This window comes from Toxorhynchites rutilus, chromosome 2 (assembly GCF_029784135.1).
Source record: "Toxorhynchites rutilus septentrionalis strain SRP chromosome 2, ASM2978413v1, whole genome shotgun sequence".
Lineage (NCBI taxonomy): Eukaryota > Metazoa > Arthropoda > Insecta > Diptera > Culicidae > Toxorhynchites > Toxorhynchites rutilus.
Window position 1 is genome coordinate 304657135 of NC_073745.1, and position 20440 is coordinate 304677574.

General features: G+C 36.7%; 1 protein-coding gene across 26 annotated transcripts in view; it reads left to right on the forward strand.

Moving 5' to 3' along the window:
• LOC129769127 (potassium channel subfamily T member 2) overlaps positions 1 to 20440 on the forward strand; it is a 569383-nt gene that overhangs the window by 270219 nt on the left and 278724 nt on the right. For 3 of the 26 annotated variants that reach the window (XM_055771177.1, XM_055771179.1, XM_055771182.1), the window contains exon 3: positions 17492 to 17745. The exons of 20 other annotated variants lie outside the window; for them this stretch is intronic. In XM_055771177.1, coding sequence (XP_055627152.1) covers positions 17492 to 17745 — 254 coding nt within the window. The remainder of the gene's footprint in view (positions 1 to 17491; positions 17746 to 20440) is intronic. 3 more of the 26 variants (XM_055771178.1, XM_055771180.1, XM_055771181.1) reach the window with 1 other exon arrangement.

A 20440-nucleotide genomic window follows, 5' to 3' on the forward strand; every position in this document is an offset into this window, starting at 1 on the left:
TTTTGGGACTGAGAGGCAATTAAGGTATGGAAAAAAAATTATCGAATTTAAAGAACCGACCATGTACATTTTGTTTATTGGCCCAAAAAAATCGATTTTCTAAATTTCCTTTACTCCCCCCCTTGGAAGATTTTCGAGGATGAAAAAATCAAAACTTTCAGTGCCTTGAGGCACCCCTAAATCATGTGCTGAAATAGAGCTGAAATTTTGCACAGATTATTTTTTTGGACCAATACACAAAATGTACATGGCCGGTTTTTGAAATTTGACATGACCATTTTCGCTGCCACCCTAATGAGCACCCTTAGTTTGCAATTCGTTTTCATTGTTGTTGCGAGCGAAGACCTTCCAAATGACGAGGGACTGGTATTCCTGTCCCAACTCCACGACCGACTGCCAACTAGTACTAACTGAATAATTCGATCGACTTATTTCGGATAGACTTTAAAAATACTGTTGCTTCTTCAACGTTTGTATTTCGACTGACTGATATCGGACACATAGAGGGTAGATCGTACGACTTTCTACAATAGTGTGAATGGCGAACAAAGAAACGCAGAAGGCGATCTATTTCCTGTTGACTGTCACTCTGACTGTCATTCAATTGCGTTTTCATAATGGTAATTTTTATAGCAAAGGTTTGAGTTCATTTAATTCAACTTTATATTCAATATAATTAAACCTAATCGACGACAATTGTATTAATTTTTGAACATCGGTTTATTGTTCGTTCTGTGAAAAAGAGTTGACGAATCCACTTTTATATGAATGCTATGTATGACACATATTCCACATTCGTAAATTGCAAATTGGTATCTCGAATACAGGTACAATAGTCGCATCGAATGACTTGTTTCCTTACACAACATAACACAAGTAATTCAGAAGAACTGTTTTTATTCACTCCAACGTGATTTGTCCATGAATACTTCCAGAGGCCTCACAACACTCATATTGGCAATCGAAAAGTTCCGCAAAGGTGGGAGGATTGGGTAACAGTGTTCTACAGGGTGCGTGCGGTAATAATTTTCTACAAGGTGATGTATGTGATCAAACAAATTCTTAAAAACCGTAAGTGTACTGAACTTCACTTTATTTATTTTCTTTCCAAAAAAAGGATTTTATTCGAAAAAGTCACCTTCATTTTCGCTGACCATTATAACACGCTTCCGAAAACTGCTGCAAGCTCGTTACATTCCTGGATCTCTCTGTTTTTCACAATTCCAATGAAATCCTTACCGAATGAATTGGATCGGCGATTATGATGCTTCCGCTTAGAGGAATATGCTGTTTTATCTATTCCCCAGGACTTCTTTATGTATTGGTTGGGAAAAAAAGTCCGTAGGTTTTTCACCGAGGGCTTTTATTTAAACAAAAAACAATAATTATATCAATAAATTAATCCATTATATATTCGCCGCTGCTGTTTACAACCTCTTCCCACCTCTCGGGCAATTTTTTGATGCCGTTCCGCCAAAAATTGTTGTTGAGCTTGTTTTTAGGAACTTCTTTGTTATCGAAGGTAACGCCCTCCATATGGTTTGACAGCAAGCGGAAAAGATGGTAATCGGTCGGTGCAAGGTCCGGAGAATACGGCGGATGCTGGTCCTTCAGCATCCGCCGTATTCTCCGGACCTTGCACCGGACCTCCCATTCGAGCTCTTGGAGTGCGACTTCGATGACTCGTGCAACGTGGGGCATGGCGTTGTCGTGAAGGAGCATCGTTTGATCTTGTCGATCAGGTCTTTTCGGTCAACTAGTTCTCATTCACGAATCAATTTATGATCGCAGCTAATTTTTTTCCGCCAATTCACTGCTGGTTTGGCGACCGTTCTTCCTCAAAAGTGATTTGAGACGTTCTTCATTGTATTCAAATCGACATAGGGGTCGTGATTTTTGAACTTTGCAAACCATTTCCGTGCTGTAGATCTTCTCCATACACGTCGCAAATGTCCCGGGCTGCTTCAACAGCTTTTTGAACTCGGTGAAAAGCAAAGAAGAACATGTGTCGAAAATGTTGATTTTTGCCTTCTGGATATTCCGGTCTTAAGCCTCAAACTAATAAAAAAAATAACTCAAAATAAATAAATAACCTACCATTTGCCAAACAAACAAACAAATCGAAAACAAGCACTTTGATTGTAAGAAATAGTAACATTTTAGATCTTGGTTTTAAATGTTTTTCCGCTGATTCAACAAACTTGTTGTGTATTGTGCAGTAATGTTCTGTTGGTATATGGAGGGGGAACCATTTGATGCAGCGAAACTGCAAGTTTGATTGCTATAAATGAAATAAATTCTATTTAAGTATTTGCATGCTGTGTTTGAGACGGAACAGACAACGTTTGAAAAAGGAGGAGCTTGAAAGAGCAACGCAGGCTATCAAGGACGGATTTTCTTTGTACAAAGCATCGGAAATGTTTGAAATTGCTCGCACAACACTGAAGAGATTCGTGCAAAATTCGTTGGCCGCATCACATAGAACCGTTTTTTTCACCCCAGCAAGAGCTGGAGATGGTTAATCATATTCTCGATCTGGAAAATCCATTTGACGCCACATGATATCCGGGAAATGGCAATGGATTTGGCCAAAAAATGAGCTTACTCATCCGTTCAGTCTAAAAACTTACTCTGCCAGAAAAGATTGATTTGGAGGATTCATGAAGCGTCTAAAATGTAACATTCTACGATCATTGTCACCGAATAAATAGGGTATGCTATATGCCATTCTTTTATACCATAAAATGTCGTTGCTGAAAAATTAATTGCATGGTCCGAATGCAATTCTTCTGGTCTGGCTTCCGGCCAAGACACGTGGTATCGATCTCTGAACACTGTTACTGATTGAAATCCTGAAATACAGGTCGGATTCGATTATCCGGAGGCTTCACTATCCGGAGACTCGATTATCCGGGATTCGATTATCCGGAGTATTTTATTTTTGATTTTCGTAGATTTTGAATAATTTGTATAATAATTCCATATTAAATAGTATAATAGTATCAAATGAAAGGCCTTGACTAGGAGAACACAGTTATTTATGAAAAAATACAAATCCAAGATGGCGGCCACTAAAAAATGGCGGATTTCATATTTTCTCAGAACCCCATCAATATGGGTATCAAATGAAAGGGCTTGACTAGTAGAACACAGTTATTTATGAAAAATAATTTAAAAAAATTAGGTTAAACGGTTTAATATACTAAAAGCTAGAAAATAATTAGACAAGTAGCAGTTAGTAGTTATCACATCCGTTCCTTCATTAATCTAGGTCAATGATGAGACTAAAATGAAATCGTGGCGTACAACAACTAACTGTGGATAAAGGAAATCCAACGTTTATTTCTTACCTAATTTTTTTTCGGGATATTTTCATGATGTACTGTATTCTATTAGTCAAATCATTTCATTTGATACCAATATTGAGGGGATTGCAAAAAATACATAGTCGACCATTTAGTGGCGGCGTTTATTATGTTTCGTGTTCTCCACGTCAAATCATTCAGCCATATTTTAACGGCGGCCAAATTGAGTTTTTCAGGTTCATGGAATACGCAGTTTTATAATGACAGTAGAATTGAATGTTTGTTCCAAATTTCAGATCAATCAGTCAACAGGAACGGGATCAATTTTGTATTGATGTGGGACAACCCTACAAACATTCAAACATACATAGAAACAGGTCAAGTTGAATGAAACTATTTGAAACGTAATTTGTTGTTTGGGGACTGCGACCATCTTCGAATTGGATTTTTCATTATCTGCTATATTCTACTAGTCGAGAACTTTCATTTGATATACACATTGATGGGGTTCTGAGAAAATGTCTAATCCGCCATTTTGTAGCGGCCGCCATCATGGATTTAAATTTTTTCATAAATAACTGTGTTCTACTAGGCAATCCCTTTCATTTGATATGCATATTGATGGGGTCCTGAGAGAAATTGTAATCCGCCATTTTGTAGCGGTCGCCATCTTTGATTTTCATTTTCCATGAATAATGGTGTTCTACTGGTCAAGCCCTTTCATTCGATACCCATATTGATGGGGTTTCGGCAAAACCCATATTGATGGGATTTTGAGAAAATATGTACATAATCCGCCATTTTGTAGCGGCCGCCATCTTGAATTTTCAAGATTATGGAATACGCAGTTTTATGGTGACACCAGAGATAGAGATGTGCTCCAAATTTCAGATCAAACGGTCAACAGGAAGGGGGTAAAATTTCTATTAATGTGGTACAGCGCTACAGACAAAATTACAAAGTCACAAACATAAAAACGGGTCAACCTAGATAAAACCGTTTAATAAATAAGTGCAAATCATAATTATATTACGTTTACCGAGAGAAAATTCGTTTTATTTTTATGACTCGATTATCCGGAGTGAAAACAAAAATCAATACTCCGGATAATCGAGTCCGACATGTACTTTAAATAAACAAAAGTATGTTTTTTCGATGAAACACATACGAAATCAATCACCCCGTATCAAATTTTAATGTTCAAAAATCATCTCTTTTATATCATTATATATATTTGGTAGTTTGATACTTGGTATAATGATTAAATATTATTGATTGAGAGAAAACAAATGTAACTCAGTGTACAATGTGATTTTTCTTTATTTAGACCGTATTGGTTTGGAAATATTAGGCGATTTGCTTAAGCGGTACAAATTATTCCCACTTACCCTACACTGCCCTTTTCGACACGTTTACGAGTTGAATTATATCTTTTTCACTCATTCCGGCACGAAGAAAATTGACTATAGAACAACGAATATCCTCTTGTTTTGCCATATTTCTCTCGTTGCAGCTGTTTTTTGTTTACGTATACAGGGAAACTTCGATATAACGTACCCTCGTTATAACGTACATTTTACCTCGATATAACGTACACATTTCCAAAGTGTGAAGGAAATTTTTTTTCAATGCTTTTTTTCTGATAGAACAATGAATTATCCGTATTGTGATGCTAAAACAAGTTTTGTGCCTTCAATCAATTCCGAAATACAGCTGGTTTTGTGATTCCGGATTCTAAATGAACCAAGCTTTAATCAACAGTACGTAGGGAAACATCATGAGAAAGGCTGGCTTCGTCTTCTGATTGAAGTTGTTCATTAACTTTACTAAAACAGCAACACAATAATGTATTATAGACTACGTTTGTGAGTACTTTATTATGCTTCGATATAACGTACAATTCGATACAACGCACAATTTTGAAAGTGAAATGTACGTTATATCGAAGTTTACCTGTATCAGCTCTTTGAAATTCAGTGCAAAATTGCCGTACCACCCTGTAGAATAATCAATACGAGAAATGACCCTTGCTTTGAATTCAAAAGGGAAAAGAGAAGCCATTCTTTGTTCGAAAAGGCTTGTTCGCGAATATTCAAAAGTCTGGATTCATACACTCGTATGGTTTCTGCTGGGCTTCAAGTAGTCGAGAAATACTATTTTCAAAACGAGTAAGTCGAATTTGTATTGGCAGTTATATTTGGATACTTTCTTAATCGAACTATATCCAGTATTCAATTATTCAAGTTTCTTAGAAAATCAGTAAAAAGAACGCGTAACAAAAAACTAAATCAACAAACAATATTTACTGTCATCTTTTTAGTGGTAAAAACGCACTTAATGTATCGCCTGAAATCTCTCTCTCTCCGGTATTTTTAAGTCTGCCAACATCATCACTCGGATGAAACTTCATAAGATGATGAAATAAAAACAACTTGTCTACCACTCTGCGTGGCGCTGTTCCTGCCTAACGTGTGACAGCGATGCAAAATTAAAATACGACTACCAGAATGAAGCCTTCGCTCGCTAGGCTTACCCATTTTCATATCCACAGCCTGCATCCGTAGGCGACGAAACATGAACCGTCCCCTCGAACGAATCTTCCGCCCGCGTAGGTGAAATGTAGCAATCCAGAGAGCCCCGTCGTCACCAGCGTTCGTAATATCCTCGCCTGTCGTACGGAGAATGGCTGCAAATGAATGTGGCGGCTGTCCCACGGTTTGGCGTAATATATGTTTATGTGTTCTTCCGAATCATCATCCCCGGACGAACGAAGAAGGTGGTGCTGCTGCGTTACTTCTGTGCTCAACCGATAAACCGCATCCGGCTGCCGGGAAGGAACAACACACCACCGTCGTAAACAAGGTGCTTACTTTTCACCGCCACACAGCGCACAGAGTTGCATTTTCGCTATTTTTATTTCACTTCCGCTGCGCGCATCGCATCTAACGTTTGACTTTTTGCCCTGCTCCGATTTTATTTAATTTTCTCTCGTCGTCCCGGTTAGATTGCGTACTTGTAAACACGGTCTCTCGTTTGGTTGGTGGCATGTGCTGAGGGAAAAAGCCACACTTTGCACGAGAACCCAGTTATTAGTGAGTAATAACACTTCGCTGTGAGCTGTGCGAAAATAGTCGACGATGTTTCAACATTTCCCATGTCTAGACCCATGATATTTTCTTATTTCATCCCACCGATTTCGTGTTTTTTTTCTTCTAAAGGGTATTAAATCGAACAAGTGTATCGACAATTAAGATTTTCATTACAACGGCTTATTGGTTATCGATTTCTAATTAGACCCACTTGGGTTCCGACGTCGGAACTCAGCCGTCTCCGGTTGGAGGACCATCTCACTAAGTCTGCAATGATACCCGTTATAATTGAACGTTATACTTTCATTCCCGTATAATTATATTACGACACCACCTATTGCGAGGAGCGAAGTCGTCTTAAAGTCGGCTCTAACATCGTTACAGTGCGCAATGGTAACCGCACTCCTTTCGGGCTGATAACAACTTGGGAACCTGCTGTCACGTATGCACTTTTGTGCTCATTATTTTCCTCGAAACACAATCACACCCACCCCGACACATTCAGACCACTGTACCAAAGTGCAGTGAAATATGCTTTATTGCTGCAGAGAAAAAAAAAACCGGAATATTTTGTATAAACATCAAGATACCGGCATGCACTTGGTTGGTTGGTTGGTTTGCAGGTTTTTCTTCCGATTCGATAAAAGCGTCCCCCAGTAGGAGAGCTTCCGGATTGTGGCAGAGGACTTGTCATGTCACGTACAAATGGCGAAAATGGATTACGGGATGATGTTGGGCTACACTTTACCATCTCCACCAGCGCAGTCCCTAATGGGATGGGTTTGCTCCCAGTACCCAGTGACTCGGCAGCGCTTGGTGTGCGGAATTGCTCGAGTTTTTCTCTGTAAATAGCAGGATCGTTACATTTTGGATATGCTATTGGAGTGGTATAAACAGGGAGGAAGGTGATACAATGTGGGTTCTGTCAGGAAGGGATTATTTCTCTCTCTGATTCGGCGATTGAGTTCTTTTTGTAGTATTAGCGATAATTGGTTCTTGTTTGTGAAGAATTTGTTATAGAAATTTACGCTTTTTCTTTGTTAATTGACGAATTTACGTTAAATTTACAACTAGATGGCGCAGCGAGCAAAAGGATGGTGTTTTGATTTTTTGGTATGGAATTCGTTTAAATTTTTTAGAAAAATAATTCCCTGTTTCACGTATTCTTTCTACACTGAAAAGGTTAGAAAAATCACCATTTTACAATGTGGTATATATATTTTGTAAAATGGCTTGGTATAAGTGTTATAGCTTCAATATTACATTATCAATGATATCATCCAACTTAATATGATATCGATTTCATCACCATTATCTACAATATTCATAACCTGTATGCATTATCAAACTAAAAATTTTCGAGGATTATCGATGACTTTGGTTCAATCGCGTGTTGAAACCATCGTAAATATACAAAGCTCTAGCTTTCTTACCTTTCTTTCTTATGAATAATCACGACAGAATCTTGCTTTTCAGTACGTAGAATAAACAAACATCATCACTTTTGTGGTTCTGAGCTCTAATGTAGGTGTCGCATGAGCTGATTCAGCTTCGCGTAAATTCGTCAATACATGTTCTCAAATATTTAGAATTTAGAGATTCAGTACTACTATAATTCGTATTCAAATGTGTTCCTACGCCTTTTATAGATATGTGTGATTTTTTTCAGATAAGAATGAGATAATTCTCCTATATGGTTCACTATAAGAGCTAAAGTGAAAAAAAGGGTTTTTCTTTTTTTTCCTTATTCTCAATAGGCTTGGAAATGAAAATTTGAGAAAATACTCAAAGTACATCTACTGTGGTGTACCGCTACAAATTATAACAAAATTCTATCCCCCACGTAAAAAAATTCTGGGTGTACAGAATTAATTAGAATTTTCAAAACTGTCGATTATTATTTATTGAACTATTTATTATCAAATACGAATTCGAAATTTTTCGTACATACAATAATATCTCTGTACTAAATGGTCCACAACAACGTTATAGGAATCAAATGAAAGATAGTTGATAACGTTAATTGGATTTGCTATTTTTGAAAAAACCGAAAGAAATCGATTTCTCATTTCTTCCCGATATTTTTGTCCACTACATCTTCATACATCGAAATACAAATTTCTCTGTGAAATATTCCGTGTAAATCTATGTAGATCTATGCTTCAAAGAGATTTATATCCCATCTCCATGCGTTGATTTTTCTCGATTTTAAAGCATTTCGTAAATCACCTAAAAAATTTGACTGCACACTCTGTTCGTTAATTTTTTTTTTTCGAGTGTGAAAAAGTTCTATTTCCATGTTCTATAAATTTATGAAATTCCTTCTTACAACTTGTATACATTTTGGCCCATAACTATTCTCAGACTCTTTTCCGGCCACACGAGAAATCTCGTGAGCGGTCCGCAAAGTGTTAACAGAATGAAGCTCATGTTAACGCTAATGACGAATTTCATGCCAACCCATCTGGTCATTGACAGCACCATTCAGGGTTACCATAATAGCATCTGTGTTTTTAGTCTGAAAAAATATTTTTATCTTAGTTTTTCCTCAAAAAATCGGTATTGAAATCATTATTAAATTTGTAAGTCCAATTTAGTATCATTGATTGGCATAGTTATCACGATGTTGGATCAATAATAACAAATTAATGTTTGTCATGAATTAAAAGGTAGCATAATAAGGCAACAGTTCAAAAGCTGGAGAACTGTTAACGCTTGAAAAGGAGACACAAAGTTGCTATGAAGCTAAAGCTAAGGATACAGAAAGGTTTCGATATAATTTCTCATTCTAAATCAATTAATCGGGTTGTTTTTATTTACCTTTGTATTTTGTAATCAAACTTCCATCGCTCAACTATTTGACGTAGATATCTTCAGATGTTTTCCACAATCTCGAAAGTCTTACTGCATAAGATTTGATGTATTATTATTGGCATATATTGCTCAAGAGAGTAAGCTAAATTATTTTGATCTCCGAATTAATCGGAGTTAATTCTGGTTTTTCAGTCTTCAGGGTTCAATTCAACCATCAATAGCGAAACGTAGTTTGAAAAATACTAATATAGGTTTGCCAAGTTATTCAAATGGTTCAAACTTCGTTTAATTTATTTGATTTCGGCCGTAGCTAAATCTCTCTAGGTTATGTTTAACGACGGATTCCAGTGTGTTTTTTCCGTGCCTGTGGAGTCGGAGAAAAATTTCCCGATTTCACAACCAAAGTTTCGCTCGTGAGTTAACGACATAAATTAAGGTTGAAGACGGTTATATTTTCTTTTAACGATTCACTTATGTTGTGCTTCTCCACGTTCGTCTTGTATAAATGTCGTAACGCATCACAACAAGACCAAAATTTAATTCAATTTTTGTATGTCTAGAAGTGGGTCAAGAAGTGATGCCTGAATGCAGGTTTACTAATCGCGACGTCTCTGGTTCAAATCTCGATGTTGCATCTCATGTTTTTACTTTCGACTGTGTGCGTGTTGAAAAAATGGAAAATAGTCTCCAGATTGATTGGTCTCATTTCACTGACATCGTCCGTGAACTGAATTATGAAATTGTCTGTTCTTCCTGTCACCAAAATGCTCCTGGTTGGGTGTTTCGTAATGTGGATAATTTTGTTGTTCTATGGTGTTTTCGTACAACAGTATTGAGTATTATTCCCATTTTGTCGAACCGCCAACTCCGGAACACTTCCTTTCTCAGAATTTACGGACACCGCACTATATACGGATAACAATCCGCTAGATTTGTGCGTAGTGAACATAAATTGGGATTTTTACTTATTCACTTATTCGGGATTTGTCGATTTGCAACGATCATACACATTGATGAAAAGTTAGGTACAGCTTTGTATGAGGGAAATTTAATTGTATGTACGGACCGGAGTACTATTATTACCGTTCTCATTTTCAAACAAGAAAAATTTGTTCAGTGAAGTCTAATATCCTGAAAAACACTAAATTTTGCTTGATTTTTCAGAAATGGCCCTGATTTTTTGTACTTTTTATTATATTAGAATGAAAACTATCCGTGAAAAATATGCTAGGATCGAGTACAAAAATTAGGGTCATTTCAGAAAAATCAGGCAAAATTTTGTGTTTTTCAGGATATCAGACATCTCTGAACATAATACATACAATAAGAACATAAGAACTTTATTATACATAAAATATATCGTTGAGAGGAATAAAACGAAAATAGCTAAGAAAAATTATTATAAATGAAAATTAGATAGGTGTGGTAATAATGCAAAGAAAACATGGGATTTGCTGACAGAAGTTCTATTTGATCAAAAAAATTCTGACGTAACCTTTCAAAAATTATCTATCCATGAGAATGAAATTGTGTTACTTGATGATACGTCAATTGCTCATTGTTTCAACGACTATTTCATCAATGTTGGTAAACATGCCTCTACAAACGATACAGAAAATGATTTTCGCGATTACATGCCACGAAGGATAGATACAATATTTTAATTTTCATATGTTCAGGAGAGTACCATATCGAATATAATAAAATATTTGAATTCAAGCGCCGCCAGTGGTTTTCATAAAATATCTGTCAAGTTTTTGCAAAAATGTAATACCTTTGTGATCGAAAATAACTGAACTTGTAAATAGTATGATAAGATCAGCAACATTTGATGATACTTTGAAAATTGCTAAGGTAGTACCTTTGTATAAAACTGGAAGCAAACAAGAAAAAGTGAACTATCGTCCAATATCAGTTTTACAAGCGCTTTCCAAAATACCAGAGAAAGTACTGAATCAACAGTTGAAGGACTATCTCTTCCAAAACCATGTACTTAGTTCAAACCAATTCGGATTTATCCTAAAATCATATACTGAATCGGCAACACTGGAATTAATTAATTTTGTCATTGAAGGTTTAGATAAAGGTGAATTTGCAGCATGCGTCTTTATAGATCTCAGGACAGCATTTGACTGCATCTCCCACAACATATTACTAGAAAAGCTCAAATATTACGGTGTATGCAATTCAGCTTCCAATATTTTAAAATCGTATCTTTCATGTAGGAAACAAATATGTTACGTCAACATCGCTTTGAGTGATCCTATGTTCATTTGCACAGGTGTCCCACAAGGATCCATATTCGTTAATACATTTTTAACATATTCGTTAATGATCTTCCAAAATTACCTCTCAACGGAATCTTGCAATGTTATGCAGATGACACTGTCACCAAATATCGTGCAAAAAACTTGAGTGTATTGAATAACATGATGCAGCATGATTTGAATTTGATGCACCAATGGTTCTCTGCTAATAGAATGTCAGTGAATGCTGATAAGTCGAATTTTATGGTATTTAGTATGACCAACGTTGCGTCTACATTAACTTTGTCAATTAATAATGTACCAATAAAACAAGTTTATGAAACAAGTTACCTGGGTTTAGTAATTGACAACAGATTAAAATGGCATAGCCATATTAAAAAAGTCAAACAAGAAATTGTACCATATATTTTCGCCATAAAAAAGGTTCGAAAATGTCTAGGTTCGCAAAATTGTTGGAAGTTATACAATGCTTATATTCTACCGCACTTATCATATTTAGTTTGTCTCTGGGGCTCTGCTGCTGAGACACACCCTCACATATTGAAAGTACTGCAGAACAGAGTTATAAAAACTTTAAAATGCCTACCTAGTTTGTATACTACAGATGCGTTGTATACGGCAACCCATTTATCATTAAATCATTTGTACAAATTTAGCATAATATTTGTAATTTATAAAATAAAACATGGGAACATTCAAAGCAATATAAACTTAATCCCATACACAGAAATACAGTCACATTTGACAAGGAATCGAGATAGATTTTTCATCAATAGACCTCGCACTGCATTAGCCATTAGAAATGTGTTTTAAACCGGAATTACGAACTTCAATGCACTTCCATCAAATCTCAAAGAAGAAACAAATATTATACTATTCAAACAAAATTTGAAAGCGTATATTTTCAACAATCAAATATAAGGACAGCAAAGTGAGTTTATAATTTATATTTAGGTTAGGTTAAGAAACTTGCATTACAACTGAATTCACTTTATGAATAGCTGGTCACAGTTTTTGTTAACTTTTCAACTTGTACATCAAATAAAGAAAAAAAAACATAATACATAATATAAAAAACTAACATCAAAATATGTTTATCATGGAATATATTTTTTTTTATGGATATTTCGATTTTATTGGTTCCTTTAACTAGGAGTCGGAGTCGGAGTTGGTAAATTTTTTCCGACTTCGACTTCTATTACGATGGAATTCCATTCGACTCCGAATCCATAGCCCTACCCGTTTCTGTTTCGAAACATGTCAAGAACATGTCAAACGTCAGAACGTACTTACAAAAATGTTACGAGTATAATATTATTTTTGCAGGAGTCTCCATACAAAATTGTTATATATTCTAGAAACTATAGAATGTAGAAAGCTGATGTCTTCGACAAAAGTTCATATTTTAATAATATCTTAAACTTCGTTATATACACTATATCTATATCTTGACTTTAAACAAAGTTAGAATTAGATTTTTTTAAAGAAAAAATAAAGAAGTTGTTAGAAAAATTTATTCCCTCTGAAAGCACCCATCTTCCGATGTATGCGAGACTTGTTGGTATTTGTATGGACTATTCATATAATTTTGTTTGGGAATTTTGAAAAAAATACATTTTTGAGAAAAACGAATTTCCATTCCATTTTAGTGTATTTTGAAAAACAAAGTTGGTATTTTTTATGAAACTTTAAACAATTTCCTTCTTTTCGTTATTTGACCAAAATTTTGTATGATGTTTTTTTGTGAAAAAATATGAAAAAATTAACTTTGCCCTTTGGAGAAAGTAGTCTAATTCTTTTTTGAAGGTTTCAAGTATATACAGTTGCTTAAACGACCAATGTCTTCACACATAACGTTTCACTGTAAAGGGTGTGTCACATCAAATTGCATCACGGAAAAAACGCTGTAGAAATTCGCCCAGTAGACCGATTCTTTTGAAAATTTTAGACAGTAAAATAAAAACTATTAAACAACTTTTGGCATTTTCTTTTTATTCATACATCGAGCCCAAGCCCGTATGCTCGCACCTTCCTCTTTACCCCGTCCATAAGGTTCTGTACAACGTCAGGTTGTAGTTTTTTTTTAACAGAAATCCATTTTCTCTTGAAGTCCGCCTCCGATTTGACAACTTTTGGGTTCTTCCGGAGGGCCTGTTTCATAATCGCCCAATATTTCTCTATTGGGCGAAGCTCCGGCGCGTTGGGCGGGTTCATTTCCTTTGGCACGAAGGTGACCCCGTTGGTTTCGTACCACTCCAACACGTTCTTTGAATAGTGGCACGAAGCGAGATCCGGCCAGAAGATGGTCGGGCCCTCGTGCTGCTTCAATAGTGGTAGTAAGCGCTTCTGTAGGCACTCCTTAAGGTAAACCTGACCGTTTACCGTGCCGGTCATCACGAAGGGGGCGCTCCGCTTTCTGCAAGAGCAGATCGCTTGCCACACCATGTACTTTTTGGCAAACTTGGATAGTTTCTGCTTGTGAATCTCCTCCGGAACGCTGAATTTGTCCTCTGCGGAGAAGAACAACAGGCCCGGCAGCTGACGAAAGTCCGCTTTGACGTAGGTTTCGTCGTCCATTACCAGGCAATGCGGCTTCGTCAGCATTTCGGTGTACAGCTTCCGGGCTCGCGTCTTCCCCACCATGTTTTGCCTTTCGTCGCGGTTAGGAGCCTTCTGAACCTTGTATGTACGCAGGCCCTCCCGCTGCTTGGTCCGCTGGACGAATGAACTTGACAAATTCAGCTTATTGGCGACATCCCGGACCGAACTTCTCGGATCACGTCTAAACTGCTTAACTACGCGCTTGTGATCTTTTTCACTGACGGAGCATCCATTTTTGCCGTTCTTCACCTTCCGGTCGATGGTTAGGTTCTCGAAGTGTCGTTTTAGTACTCTGCTAACCGTGGATTGGACGATTCCCAGCATCATACCGATGTCCCGATGTGACAACTCCGGATTCTCGAAATACGTGCACAAGATTAATTCACGACGCTCTTTTTCGTTCGACGACATTTTTCCAAATTTACGAAAAATTGACAGTGAAGCATAGCCAACGTGATCTATACACTCTTATCTGATTATAAGCGAAAGCTGAAGATATAATTCCTAAAAATTAAATTTCTACAGCGTTTTTTCCGTGATGCAATTTGATGTGACACACCCTTTAATCTGAGATGGTGCTTAAATTCGTCCAAAACTGGTGGGGTGGGGGTACAGGGTAGCAAGATATTTCATTGTATCATTGTGTTTTTTTTTCAAAACATTAACGCAGTTTGTTTTAGAACAATATATTGTTTTTCGAACTTGTTGATGAACTGTGTTCTTCTAGTTAAGCTCTTTCGTTTGATGAAGTTTAGAGAAAATATGAAATCCGCCATTTTGGATTTTCAAGATCATGAACTACGCAGTTTTATAATGACTGCTGAGATAAAGGTGTGTTCCAAATTTCAGATCAATCGATCAACAGGAAGGGGGTAAAATTTCTTTTAATTTGGGACAGCGTTACAGACAAAGTTACAAAGTTACCCACGTACACTGGTGGACATAAGTATTCGTCATGAATTAATTTATCGCATTTGTATTACATACACAAATAGTCTGTGGTACAAACTCAACTGTGCAGGTGCAGTAGATTCTGTGAAGTGTACTCAGTAGAAGCAGTAGAAGTTTTCAATGATTTACCCTGCTTTAATAAATTACAGGAAAGAAAAAGGCCGAGTTCCACATTTTTAATTTTACAGAAGTATTCGTCACGTTGAAAAAAATGTTAATTTATCGATCCCTAAAGATCTGGAAACACTGTAAATGAATGAAACTGACACATTTAATCACTTTTGTATATTTTTAATAAAAATCGGCTGCGTTCGTATGATTTTTATTCCGTGGTAACAAAATGGGCAGAAAAGGTAAGGAAACTACGATGGAGAAAAGGAAAATTGTTTTGAATTTGCTCAAAATTTTCTGTTTCTGTTTTCTGAAATAGCTAGGAGTGTTGGTATGCCAAGAACAACGGTACAGGATATTATCAATCGTTAGAAGAACAGCGATAACTTCGACAAAAAACCTAGGACGGGAAGTCCTTGCAAGTTAACGGATAGAGAAAAGCGAAGAATAATACAAATTATTGAGAAAGAACTGAAAACATCTTCGTCAAAAGTGCGAGGAGAGCTGCTGGAGTTCAGTAGGCAAGATGTTCTTTCCAGAACGGTGCGCAGAGTGTTGAATAATGCCTAATATAAAGCCCGTGTTTGTCGTAAGAAGCCTCTTATTAGCAAGGTTAATCAGGCTAAAAGGTTGAACTTTGCGAAAGATTACCAAAATCACCCGATTAGTTTCTGGAACAATGTGTTGTTTTCCGATGAGGGCAAATTCAATGTTTACAAATCAGATGGAAGGGTATTGGTATGGCGAAAAGCGGATACTGAGCTGCAGAAGAAAAATGTTCAAGCTACCGTGAAAAAGGAGGTGCATCAGTCCGTTGTCGGGGAATTGGTATATGTAGATGGTATCATGAAAAAGGAGCAATATTCAATTATTTTGAAAGAAAATATGAAGAAAAGTGCTGAAAAGTTGGGTATAGAGAGCAATTTCTACTTCTAACAAGACAACGACCCTAAACATACTGCGGAAGCGGTATCCCTCTGCCTGCTCTATAATACACCGTATCAGCACAAAACGCAACCCCAATCACCGGATATGAATCCCATAGAGCATTTGTGGGATGTTCTAGATCGACGTGTACGTGAACATCATGTAACATCACAAAAGCAGCTGAAAGATATTTTTCGTGAAGAATGGTATAAGATCGAGCCTAAAGTATGCGAGAAGCTGGTTCACTCAATGACAAATCGATTGAAAGAGGTCATTGCACAGAAAGGATTAAACACAAGATATTAAATGTCTAGATAATTTGTTCAGAAATGTTTTTTTGGAGAAATGTTCTAAGTGCCGAATACTTTTGTCCAGCTGAATTTGAAGATAAAGTTATGATTTTTGTAAAATAAGCTAATTGTTTTCATTGTTTTGATTTCCCAATAAAGTAAATTTATAATAAGACTATATTGTTTCACTTGAATAATCTTCGGAAGTGGATTGGAATAATATCGCTTAGTAAAAAAACATTCGTGGTAGATTCATGCATATGCCGAATATTTATGTCCATCAGTGTACATACAAACGGGTCATATAATCGACCCCGTCCTGTATACCGAAGAGTTTCGTGGTTTCCCGGATCGAAAATCTTTGCTCCACAGTCCATACAAAGGCTTCTAACATACCCCTATGCAACTCCTTCAATGTTTTAAACTCATTTTCTGAATGTGCTTTTTTTTCCGGACATGGGTTTGTGAAATCCACATTGATTTTTGATTTTTTAACAGTCACATTAATTCAACATTCAAAATAGTCATGGTTTTGGCATGATATTGAATGTGATGAAAAAGTGTCCGGATCAAAAAGCGTCCGGATTCAGGAGCATCACTGTAAGTATGATGAAATGGATCATGCCAAAATTGGGATCTGAATTTCGGAATATAGAAGCTCTCGTCTAGAAATTTTCATTTATATCTTTAGTTTAATCGTTAATGTGGAATCCGGAATTTGAATAAGAAGCCTTCATGAATGAAGTTTAAATTATCGATTACGATTTTTCTCATAGGTACTTTTTCGGTAGTGCATTAAGTATTTTTCTCCCAAAAACCATTATGTAAAATATATTATTATATGCATGATTATATAATGTGTTGTTCTGTAAATATGTGCAAACTGTCACTGTCTTAAATTGTACAATATTGTATGCATGCTCTCGAAAGGTGACTTGCGTATCTCCCCCTTAGCACCTGCTAGTTGCCCCAAATCATAATTCACACACACCCTAGAGAAACCGAAAAGAACGATCAAAACAAATGTCTAATTTTTGCTTCCATGGTCCGCCGGCGACATCTGGTCCTGGAAACTGATCGTGAACCAACAACCCACTCAATATCAACACATCATCAAACCAAAACCGCCCCAAAAGAGCAGTATGTCGCTATTCTTTTTCCGGCTGCACAACCTCCAGCGCGAGGAGGCCAACAAGAAGCGCAAGAAGGCGCAACAGCAGCAGCAGCAGCAACAGCAGCGCCAGCGGCAACGACGCGGCGCCAAAGTCTTCCGCGGTGTGTCCTGCAATTCCGGTTTCAGCCATCTCACCCTCGGACCGTCGCGCCTCTTCGAGAAGACGCCGATGAGCCCGTCCGATAGTCTGGACGAGATCGCACTTCAGATCCCAAGGTAAAAAAAAAGTTTGCTTGCAGCTGTTTATGTTAGCCGTTTTTCTGTTTGTGGAGGTTAGCCGAGGAAGGGGGGGGGGGGGCGGCTATGCCAAAATGCGTTGGGGCGCAAACAAAAACGGCGCCGCCCTGGTGGCTTTTAATTAAAAACATATTTCACACGCGCCGGCCAGAATCTGCTCCCTCGCCCGGCAGGTAGACACTGCCAAGGGAGAATCGTTTCTCCACTTTCCGAGCAGTAAATTTTCCCATTAAAAGTTGCTCCGTGTTTGGAGTCCCGAATGCAGGGCAAGCAGCAGAAAGTGGCAGGTCCTTCTGGCTGGGATTCGTTAATTTGTATTTTATTAAACTTTTCACTGCCGGTCGACCATTAATCCAATCTTGGTATGGTGGGTAAGTCGAAATTAATGAATTTAACTGTCTGTGCATTGGACTGTATTGCTTGAATTTGGTAGTGCTACGATTGTAATGGAAAAGAGATGATTTTCGGTTTTTTGAAAACATACATTTTCAGCAATCTCGGAAGCACTTTAAAAATAAATAATGTTGAGTTCGGACTAGAAGAGACCCCCGCGTTTTTATGTATAAGTTTTTGGAAAGTTCAGACATCTTACATTACATGAAGTGTCGAAATTTTAGAAATATTTTTTTCCGTTTTGAAGATATATTATTGAAACCATCAACTTCTATGGTTCGTCTCAAACATCTATGTATCCATTCATGTAATATTTATCTCATCATTTATATTGAACCGATGGGAACACATGGATTGTTTGAGGCGATCTTCCGGCTGCAATCTAAGTCATTACTGGATCATCGATTTGAAACTCGATATAAATCGTAAAAATACTCTTTTTTCATAATCCTAAAAATTTCAATCAAAAACTAAGATAAGTTCACCAAACAGTATCTTCACATTATCCTTTAGTTACACTTAAGTAGCATTTCAGAAGTAACAAAATTGAAAGTTAGCTCGGGTCATTTGATATTTGTATTCATTGTTTGTTTTACTGCTGCACTCCTATTATCTTTCAGTGCTGACAAATTCTTCACGATTCATTTTGTTTCTAAGACTTCATGTACTTCATGGAAGTCGTGAGCCAAACATTACTTTTGGACACCACTTCGAGAATCCCACGTGGGCTGGTTCCAGATGGGTTATAGGCAGCTTCCCGGATAAAAGTTTCATAATGCCACTGGGTCGAGGTGATGCCCCTAGAATGTTCAAACTCGTTTTTGTCGTTCAATTCACAAGAAACCTATGTTCCAGAAAGGTATTTTCAGCTACGAACCAAACAAAACAGGTTTTCATGACAAACAAGATTACGTAGTTCCTGAAAAAAAGTATTCTTCCGTACTTCTTTCGGACCTGGAAAGTTTTGGCCTGATTTGGTGGATTTTTCCGTTAAAGAGCAACAAATGATTTTCATTTTAAGTACTCTACATGTTTATTTGATCAACATGGTTCCGATATAGATCGTTTTTTTGTGCGAAAAGATATTAAATGACTCTAGCTTTACTAAAACGTATCCATCTAAATAAATCTAAATTCCCTAATAAGAAGAGACCGTTTATTACGAACTAGTCGTTTGATGCTTGGTGTATAGCAATGCGCGGTGATTTTTCAAAAGGTTCCTTTTTCCATCTGAAAATAAACAAAATAAAATTTCGATGAAAAGAGTATAAAATTTTAATTTGAACCTTGCAAATTCTGAAAAATTCTGGGTAGTTCATCTTGATGGTCTAATTTTGCACCACTTTTACGAGCACTTTGATTCTGAATTTATTTTGTTCCAAGAGCCAACCGTTGTTGGTTCATTCATACATGAAAACCTATTTTTGCGCGTTTTTTTTGTGATATATGACAAATGTGATATATGTGGTATATGACAAAAGCATATTTGACGTCCATTTAGTTTTTTTTCGATGTTTTATATGCATTTCTCAAACCATTCCCATTCTTCCATAAAACCTCTATCTTGCACATGACATGATTTCTAACAGCCGCCTTCACAAGAGGGCGCCATACATATTTTTTTGCAATCCCCTCAATATCGGTATCAAATGAAATGATTCGACGAATACCGAACAATACAGTACATGTTGTTTTTTTAAAAAAATATTCCTATTAAAATTAGGTAAGGAATAAACGTTAGATTTTCATTATCACAGTTAGTTGTTTCATCATATATCCCACGATTTAATTTAGTCTTATCATTGATGTGATAACTAATAACTGCTACTTGTCTAATTATTTTCTAGCTTTTAGTACATAAAACCGTACAACTTAAAAAGTTTTTTTTACTTATTTTATTTCCTAGTTTTTAGTAAATTATCTGGATCATCAGTATACTTCTCTACAATAAAGCCGTTCAACTTTTTTTAAATTTTTATTTCTTACCTAACCTTTCTTCGGAATATTTTGATGATGTGATGTAATGATGATGTAATAGAATAATATTAGTCAAATCAATTCATTCGATACCAATATTGATGGGGTTCTGAGAAGATTGTCATCCGCCATTTTGTAGTGCCCGCATCTTAGATTTGCATTCCTCATGCATAACTGTGTTCTACTAGTCAATCCCTTTCACTTGATACCCATATTGATGGGGTTGTAAAAAAATATGTATGGCACCATCTTGTGGAGGCGGCCATTTTGGATTTGCATTTTTCATAAATAACTGTGTTTTACT